General features: G+C 43.7%; 2 protein-coding genes across 7 annotated transcripts in view; both read right to left on the bottom strand.

Moving 5' to 3' along the window:
* Window positions 1-10,000, bottom strand: part of LOC125038422 (bifunctional 3'-phosphoadenosine 5'-phosphosulfate synthase-like) — a 48,025-nt gene that overhangs the window by 10,042 nt on the left and 27,983 nt on the right. The window contains exon 1 of one of the 2 annotated variants that reach the window (XM_047633061.1): window positions 295-498. The exons of the other annotated variant lie outside the window; for it this stretch is intronic. Coding sequence (XP_047489017.1) covers window positions 295-324 — 30 coding nt within the window. The 5' untranslated portion in view covers window positions 325-498. Of the gene's footprint in view, window positions 1-294; window positions 499-10,000 lie in introns of those variants that run through there. 2 annotated transcript variants of the gene reach the window in all.
* Window positions 6,797-10,000, bottom strand: part of LOC125035447 (bifunctional 3'-phosphoadenosine 5'-phosphosulfate synthase-like) — a 41,994-nt gene continuing 38,790 nt past the window's right edge. For all 5 annotated transcript variants that reach the window (XM_047628862.1, XM_047629670.1, XM_047631130.1 and 2 more), the window contains exons 8-11: window positions 9,172-9,265; window positions 8,824-8,959; window positions 8,517-8,640; window positions 6,797-8,326 (exon numbers count right to left, since the gene is read on the bottom strand). In XM_047628862.1, the coding sequence (XP_047484818.1) occupies window positions 7,875-8,326; window positions 8,517-8,640; window positions 8,824-8,959; window positions 9,172-9,265 (806 nt within the window). In that variant the 3' untranslated portion in view covers window positions 6,797-7,874. The remainder of the gene's footprint in view (window positions 8,327-8,516; window positions 8,641-8,823; window positions 8,960-9,171; window positions 9,266-10,000) is intronic.

Genomic DNA, 10,000 nt, shown 5'->3' with positions numbered 1-10,000 from the left:
CACGCAAAGTTAACGGATAGTTCTTTAACGGCGTTGCAATCCCCGGCGGAAGCTTCGGAGGAGGCGCAAGTTGAAGCAAGAGCGAGCACCCGAGTCGCCCTCGCCAAAATAAAATTCCGATTCGTCTGCCTATTTCAACTATCGATTATTCTCTTTTTATTCTTCAAATCAATAAATAAAATAGGTGGAATATGAAATCATAAGTTTAGGTATTTCAAGAGAAGAAGACATTAAACGCAAAGCTCAAATAACAAAAACAATAAGAACAAGAAAAACAATAATACGGGAACGCACGTAATTATAGAGAAGACGGTTGTAAGACATGGTAGCGTCCGCGTTCGGAATCAGCCGCTGAGTGATTCCCGGGTCTCCGCCGCTGACGATGAAGAGAAAGAAGACGAATGAAAAGACGGAAGTAGACCAAGGGAGAGAAAGGCACGGAGGAAGGAGGCAGATACACTCCTGAAGGGTAACGGCGAACTCAAGCGAATGCAGATGAAACGACGGCGAAGCTCACACGCGAACCCACGACGCCGAAACGACCAACTGAAAGTAGTCTTCGCCACTGGGACCTCACGCCGTCGGTTGTTCATACCTATGCTCATCATCTACACGTGTCCCCCCTAACCCCTTCGGCAGGTGTGAAGTGAAGGAAGCGAGGGAGGAGGCTAGGGGGAGGGAACGGAGGGGAGATGGACAGTAAGTCACTTGCAGAATTTATCGACTTGCCTGGGGGAGGCATTTGAATGCCGAGAGAAGACGGCTCTCATTTGTCTCATGCACATGCACATACACCCATGTACATGCACATGATCATGCACATACACAACACACACACACAACACACACACACACACACACACACACACACACACACAACACACACACAACAAACACACACACACACACAACACACACACACACACACACACACACACACACACACACACACACACACACACACACACACACACACGAACATATATATATATATATAGATAGATAGATAGATATATACACATATATATACATACATAAATGTATATATATGAATATATAAATGTATAATGTGTACATAATTTACTTATCGTTAGTTCGTTTTAAGCCAAGTTCCCCGTGATTTTGAAAACTTAAAGATACAAATCATACAAGGCAAGTGGCGCGGATTCTGCACGAGGGCGAGAACACCTGTCGTGGCCTAATGGCGTTCACGAAATTCACTCCACCGTTCTCGGTCGAAAGGAAACTATGCCACAACCTTTCTCATTTCATTCTTATCATAACTTCTCCCGAAAAGCGGTTGGATATGCCGAGGGACGTTGTTCCTCCATGCACATTGGCGTGGGTAGAGGAATGATGTGATTGCTTACGTAATGGCGTCCGTGCGTGCGTATGTGTGTACGGGAGGGAGGGGGTAGTAATAGAAGTGCTGGTTGTAATAGCATGCAATGGCTATAACATTTATATGTTATTTACTTCAATGGCTCTACGTGAAAAAAACTGTTTAGTTAACTGCACATGACCCGAGTTTTTCTTATAAACAAAAAATACTGACAGCATAGATCCGGCTTATATTTAAAAACTACATCCAAATTACAGTCCGTCGCCTGCAAAATTTATATCAGCAAAAGATAACATCAAGTAACAATCTGCTTCTATATACATATACATACACACACACACACACACACACACACACACACACACACACACACACACACGTTCATACAAGGATATTCACAGCAAATCTTGTATTTTCAGTAAAGATCCAATTAAGCCGCAGTGTTGAGCTTAATTCCTGATTTAATAATCTTTTAACTTCTCTTAAACGTTCCCTATCGAAAATTTACCCTCCCTCTTCCCCCTTCTTTCGCCATCCCCGTTCGAGTTTCATGAATATTTCTATGAATAAAGATTTCGAATATAAATCTCCAGATTGCTAAACTAACAGATGGAGAATCCATGTGGCAGTTTCATATTACCATACTTAATACTACAGTTATAATCATTATTATCAATGACACTGAAGTGAACTTCCTTCCAGCTTTCGTTCATCTTAATTATTATCACAATTATCATCATCCTCAATCATCATCATCATCATCATCATTTTGGGGCCAACGCCGGCAGGGGCGCATAGCCGCATCCACCTTTTGTTTCCACCTGCGAGGGTCGCTCATGGCGAGCCGCCAGGCAGGGGCCCGGCCCATCTCTAGTTCCTCAGGACAGGTTTGATCGATCTGCCCAAGCCACGACCTTCTCGGTCGTCCCACAGGCCTCCTCCATCCAGGGTTGGAGGAGGCCATATAGCCTGAGTTGGCGATCACGGATTGTGCAAGTAACAGGTCCTGTACCGGTCTCACGGTGCAGCCGTTGGTTGGACACATGGTCCCGCCAACTGTACCCCATGATCCGGCGCAAGGATCTGTTACAAAAGGCATCAAGACGAGATTCCAGAGCACAAGATAGTGTCCAAGTTTCACTACCATAGAGTAAAACTGGCAGTATCAGGGCCTTGAAAACACGTAACTTGGTCCTTCTGCACAGGTACCGACGTCTCCAAATACTCTTGTCGAGAGATTTCATGACCCCTGATGCCAGGCCAATCCGTCTACTGACTTCTTGGTCTGACAGCCCAGAGTCGTGAACTGCACTACCGAGGTAGTGCAGTTCACGACTTCGATATTTTCACCGCAAGCACGTATCGACTGGACAGGATCTCCTAGCAGGCCCCCAAAATCCTGGATCTTGGTCTTGGTCCAGGAGACCTCTAGCCCCAGGGGCTTCGCTTCATTACTAAATGCATCAAGAGCCGCCACTAGGGTTCCCAGAGATTCAGAGAGTACGGCAACATCATCAAAGTCAAGGTCTGTAACCTTGATATTACCCAGAGTTTCTCCACTGACTTTAGACAGTAGCTCTACCCAGTATCCAATCCATGCAAGTGTTGAAAATTGTTGGTGCAAGAACACAGCCTTGCCTCACACCTGAACTAACAGGGAAGAAGCTCGACAGGCCCCCACCACACTTTACAGCACTTTCAGTGCCTGTATACAGGTTTGCTATTAGTCCAATAATCCTTGTTGAAATTCCTCTTAGTCTCAGGATCTCCCAGAGATCCTGAGCTCACGACGGCGCTCTATAATGATTCAAAGTGTCAGGATGCGGTCTATTGTGGACTTACCAGGAGTGACTCCAGATTGCTCCGGCCTTTGGTGCCTCAACAGGTGGTCCCTGATACGTCTCAGTAAGATGTACGCGAGTACCTTGCCTGGTACACTGAGTAGTGTAATGCCTCGGTGATTACTGCAGTCCCACCGATCCCCTTTTCCCTTCCAAAGAGGGATGACCACACCCCTCAGCAGGTCAGGGGGAAAGGTACCAGTCTGCCAGATGGCAGACAGGACTGCATGCAAGCCCCTTGCCATAGGTTCTCCACCAGCCTTTAACAATTCGGCTGGGATGCCACAAACACCTGCTGCTTTACCACTCTTCAGCTTGGAGATCGCCCCCCTGATTTCGGTCAGGGAGAGTGGATCCTCGCTGATGGGTGGGTCTGGCAGAGGAGTCTCAACATTACCCGCATCCATGTTAACTGTTGGTGGATTAACCTTATACAACTGCTCAAAATACTCAGCCAAACGCACACGCACCCCATCAGGATCTGAGATTATCTGGCCACTTGCTGAGCGGACTGCAGTCGTCTGTGAGGAGAGCTTGGAGTTCAGCTTTCTCAGAGCTTGGTAGGCAGGACGAATGTCATTTACTAGGAAATGGCTTTCGACCTCCTCTGCAAGACTACTGATAAACTGTTCCTTATCCCTTCTCAACAGTGACCTAGTCCTGCGCACCAGAGAGCGGTGCAAGTTGCGATCCCCTGACAATCGAGCCGCACGACAAGCATCTGTGGCTTCCAGTGTCTCCTGCGAGATGGAATTCTGTCTTGTTCTTGGGCGTTCACCAATGGATTCCTGAGCTGCATCAAGCGTTTCACGCTTGAAGGTATCCCACATAAGAACAGGGTCTGTCAGGCCCTCGAGTGCTGTGAGACGACCAGAGATAGCCTCGGCAAACCCCCAGTTACACTCGTCCTCCCTCAATCTGTCCAAATGAAACACCCAAGGGTGTTCATTTGGGCGACAGGGGGTTCTAAAGTGGACCCGGAGAGTAGCCACAACTAAACTATGATCAGTTCCACAGAACTCAGCACTTCGATACACCCTGCAGTTCTGGAGGATCCTCCACCGAGTGCTAACGAGGATGTGGTCGATCTCCTTGGCCACTCTTCCCGTACCGCTGTACCAGGTCAGAACGCTGATACCAGGAGCCAGAAATCCTCAATTTCTGGGACCTAGCAAAGTCACGGAAAAGGAGGCTATTCTCGCTGCCAGCATCAGCTGCTGAGCCATGAGGACCGACAGACATCTCGTAGCCAGCTCGATCACAGCCGGATACCGCATTGAAGTCGCCCAGAACAATACGTAAATCTCGCCGAGGACATCTGTCTGCCACAGATGCAAGTTTGGTGTAAAACATCTCTTTCACCTCAAGTTTATATACATCCGTAAGAGCGTATACAGCAACAAGAGACATGAAGCCAAATGAAAGCTTCAGTCTCAATACCATGATACGCTCATCAACTGGAGTAACCTCAACTACCGAGGGTTGAAGTCTGCTGGAGATGGCTATGGCTACTCCCTGGAGATGGTGGCCATCGCTGCGGCCCGACCAGTAGTAGGTGTAGCCACCCACACTAATCGTGCCGCTGCCAGGTCTTCTCACCTCTGAGAGAGCAGCCACCTCAACTCTCAGCTGCTTCAATTCCCTCGATAGTAGTGGTAACCGATCGTCCTGTTGCAGGGAACGGATGTTCCAAGCCCCCACCCTGACAGTCCGCCTGAGGTCTAACCTTGGGTAGTCACTCCGGGTGGGCGCCACCTCTGCCACCCCTATCGACGCCGCCCCATATAGAGGAGGTTGGCTGGCTGCAGGCCCCATAATCCGCCTGCAGGGCTCCCTGGGGCTTTTCCTCCACAAGCATCACTCCAGGCTGGCGGCCGCGAGGACCCAGTTGGGATGGGGGGTAATCCCCCCTCCCCACCCGAGTCCCAGCGGTCGCCAACCCAGGGGGACCCACAGCCCGCCGTACTTGCTGGGTAGGAGGGACTTTAGCCCTCCCCCCAGCACCAACTGCTACACGGTTTGTTACCAGTGGTTATCTCGGGGGGGCCGACTGGCAAGGCCTGCCTCCCCACAGCCGCCCATTAACCCGAGGGGGCTCGGGGGCAGGAGTTAGTACGAAGCCAGGGCGTATCCACACGGTGGTGGGCCATAGCTCCGTACCCTTAGGGCCTCCTGCTGCTCCAAGAGCCTCCACAGTTCAGCCTAGGACCGCAAGGTACCTAGTTTCCATGGGTGGCCACGATGAGGCACTGTAGAAGTCTTGATAATGGAGAGGGTATGAGCTGGCAGGGGAGTCTTATGCATAGCTGCTCCCTTTTTCGCACCAGGCTACCCAGCGGTGGCAGCCCCGCACTCTTACCCCCTGTCTGTCTTTGTCTCTGTGACTGTCTGTCTGTCTGTCTGTCTGTCTGTCTATCTGTCTCCACTATCTCTCTCTCTCACACACACACACACACACACACACACACACACACACACACACACACACACATGGATAAATAAATACCCAAACAAATAAATAAAAAAATATAGAAATATTTATATATATACATATACATACACACAAACACACACATATATATGCGCGCGTGTGTGTGTGTGTGTGTTATATATATACAGAGTGAAAGAGAGAGAGAGTATGATCACCTATTTGAGTGTATATGACAGTGAGTATGATCCCAATAAATATGACCGAGCACCCATTTATCATCGTAAAATACAACATAAAAAACGCACGTATTAAAAGAGATACTAAATGCTCTGTGGAAAAAAAATCTTTCAATACATTAGATACATTGTGTCAAGTATCAGGGCCTTGATACTTTATATATATATATATATATATATATATATATATAAATATATATATACACACACACACACACACACACACACACATATATATATATATATAAATATAAATATAAATATAAATAAATATATATATATATATTACGAAAGGAAATGGCGACCTATATCTCGAGGCACTCATAGTTTCCCAACAAGTGACGGATAACCTTTGACTTCTGATCACTCTGCCAACCGCCTCATTCCGGACACTGCAAGGTGTCCCACAAAAGCGAACGGCGGGGGAAGGAACGAAGGAGAAGGGTGAGAAGAGGATATGGAGAGAAAAAAAATCAGGATGAAACAAAAACAGACAAAAACACATATATGTTCACAAGCAACACCACCTTTCTGTCTGTCTGTCTGTCTGTCTGACTGACTGACTGACTGACTGACTGACTGACTGACTGACTGACTGACTGACTGACTGACTGACTGACTGACTGACTGACTGACTGACTGATTGACTGACTGTCTGACTGTCTGACTGACTGTCTGTCTGTCTGTGTGTCTGTCAGTCTCTCTCTTGTGGAGGTGAGCTGGACTAGTCATCTGGGTTTAACACTTGTGAGCGATGATGACTGCCTGTGCCCTTGGTGAACAGGCAGTTTAACGGTTACTACTCGTAATTGGCTCATTGGTGACTTAGTACAAGTGTAGCCATCTATGTGTAAAAACAATCAAACAAGTAACTCTCAGTGGGCATAGCATGTACGTAAACGTCATGCTCGTTGGCATTGGGTTAACAATAATAAAAGATCTTGTGCTTCGTTATTTAATAATGTATTTTGTTTGTTGGAATAAACATATCTTGGTAATCTATAACAATTTACGTGATTTGGTTAATCAGTCAAGAATTAATCTTTAAACAGTTGACTTTAATAGTTATATGATAACATAAAAAAAAGTAAAAATATGGAGCAGAGACACTCACACATGATTAACTGATAAAATATACTGTACGGTCTAATAACATTTGTGCAAAATTCAAACACTTTGCATTGAACATACTGTTAAAAGAGATATTATACTGCTTGAATATACATATAATCCCAAATATGGAATGCTGTCTTTAAATTGTATCACATTTACTGAAGCTAAAAATAATATAGCTCTCACAGGCTGGTCTATTGTGAAATGCACAACAATATTTCTAATCTTGTATACTACCATTCAAACATATGCTCCAGCAAAGATAATACTGTATATATATATCTTCTATTTTATACATAGCACAACATCCTAGCAATTCAGCTGCTTCTGGGTGTATATGTCATTTCAAGTTGTTGACACATCTCCAAAACCCTGATTTATATATTTTCTCAGTGGACTAAGTTAGACAGTGCATATTGTCGGTCATAACAACAAAACAATTTAATACATAAAAATAATCACAGTATTGTGAAAAACAGGAGAGAATATTATTTATAAATATTAATAAATATGAAAATATATATTTTTAAAAACATTTACTTGTCTTATTTCAAATGTATATTTTCAATTTAATGAGCCATAATTTTAAAAAGATAGAGACCAATATCATTATTTTCTTCACTTTAGTTTACATAAAATTCTTATCTTATCATTCTATGTGGTCCTCATATGGTAAATGCCCAAGTGTTAACAATCACAAAGTGCACAGTACATAATACAACTCACTTTAAATTGAAGAAAATACTCCTGAGGTATCATTAGCCATATAACATTTCCATGCAACCCAAATTATGCATAATGCAGATATATATTAAAAGCAAAAATATGCAATTTCTGTGTGACTAAACAGAATAATAATTTAATGAAATATTACAGAACTAATGATTCTCATTATCTAAACCCTCATTCATTCATGCCTTGCCCAGACTCTGATAATATGTGCTAAGAATCTTCCATGCTGATGGAGCCATGAAACCATCAGGAGGATTTTCTCCAGTGCGAGCTAATGTGCGCATCTTTGTGCCAGAGATGAACTCAAACTCCTCTTTGCGAGATGGGTCAAAGAAGGCCATCCTGCTAGCCACCTTGTCATAAGCTGCCACTCGGAAAGGAATGATCTCTAGCTGTGTCAGTCCAGGGGCCATCGTGAGGACCTTGCGACCATGGGTGGCTTCATATATATCTTTTTTAGTCTCAGGGTGAGGCATGCCAGCAGGATCACGACCTACAATGTAGAAGTTGGCGCCTGTTGACATACGAGCCTTGGCATGCCATTGCACTTCAGTTGGTCCTGCATACATCATGGGCGAAGGGAAGATGGCCAGGACAGTAGATTCTGGATCCAGCACTCCTTCATTTAGTACTGGTGCAGAATGAAATAAAAAATGTTTATTACAGAGCTTAAAATTGCTGATAAAGTTGTAGTATTAACTAGGGCCATCCTACATGCAAAGCTTATTATGAGTAACAGAAATTTTTAATATCCTGCAGCAATCCCTCTCTTCAAGAAACAGCAAATAATTACTTATATACACAATATGAATTAAACTTACCAGCATGATGCTGTTCCATGCGTGTTTTCAGGGGCACATCATCATCTTTAGTCCAGCCTCCCAGAGGGTGAAGGAGCAACACAGGGTTGTGGTAACCACGCTCTAAAAGCTGACGGCGTGTATCCTAAAAGACAAATAATAAAAAAAAATTAATCCTTTAGACTTTCTGCCTAAATCATACATATAGCTAAAAATATTCACTGGCCATAAAGAGTTCACAGCAAGTCATATATATGGGTCCACGTATGTGAAGGCAGATTTTTCTGAATTCCTGCCACAAACAAAATTAAAAGATGTATTCACAAACCTGCATCAACAGGGCATGTCCATTGTGTACAGGGTTTCGCAGTTGGAAGGCAAAGACAGCATCGGCACCCATCTGCTGGAACTTAGCCCTTAGTTCCATGGGCGTCAGACGGTATTCATCCAAACCATCATTCCACCTAATGAGAAAAAGTGATTGGATATATAGAGTCACTATTATAGAGATAGGAAATGCACAAGGTCTATTTACCTGGTACAAAACAGTTCCAGAGCCCTAAATGTGTAAACAAAATAAATAAAATAAAATTATGGTGGACTAAGCATGTGTGTAAATGCCCTCTGAGCATCAACAGATTAATGTCTATACATTCAAAATTCCTTAAATATTTACCTGACCCTTTCCAAGACCTCAATATCCCCTCCACAAAGCCAGTCCCCAGACTCGAAGACCATCTTAATGTAGGGGTGATCCTTGCAAGTTGTACCTGAAGGAAAGTACAACATAATTCAATTTCAAGAAAGAATTACACATCATAGTAACTTACAAATACAGGAAGAAAAAAAACACAACTATTCAACTCTGAAGTTTCAGAATACAAGAGATGTATTTGGTTTCGATTATATCTTCATCAGAAATACAAAGTATTTCTGACAAAGATATCATTGAAACCAGTCAAACACATCTCTTGTATTGTGAACATATTCATTCTTATTCATACATTTTCTACATTTGTCAACATGAATACAGTTCATTACATAATATCAATTAACTGGAAGGATTTTGGAACTTCTTGTATGATATACATCTTTTTTGCTAAGGCAATATTTAATCTGCCAAGTTTTGACACCCATTATAAAAGATCACACTAGAGAATTACACAAAATATTACAGACAAATAAACTTACCGCTATTTAGCAGATACTCATATTCATTCTTAAGGTTTCTATAAGACAATTTGCACTTTCTTCTACTTTACCCCCCCCCCCCAATCCCTTGCTCTTTGTTGCTGTGGGGTGCTTAGAAGGCGGAGGCTGAGGCCCAATGTAGGGATCAGCCCTGCCTTGGATCTCAGCCCTTGCCTCAACTAATTTTGCAAGGTTTTTTCTTCTCCCTTTTTCCTTTTCCTTCTCTTCATCATCCCCTTCTTCTGTCCAATTATCCATATTTACCCTTTTTGCCACAATAATTGGGGTTAGCCCCACCCTATCGCTATATTTTG

This window comes from Penaeus chinensis, chromosome 1, assembly GCF_019202785.1.
Source record: "Penaeus chinensis breed Huanghai No. 1 chromosome 1, ASM1920278v2, whole genome shotgun sequence".
Taxonomy (NCBI): Eukaryota; Metazoa; Arthropoda; class Malacostraca; order Decapoda; family Penaeidae; genus Penaeus; species Penaeus chinensis.
This window is presented reverse-complemented; position numbering and strand designations above follow the sequence as displayed.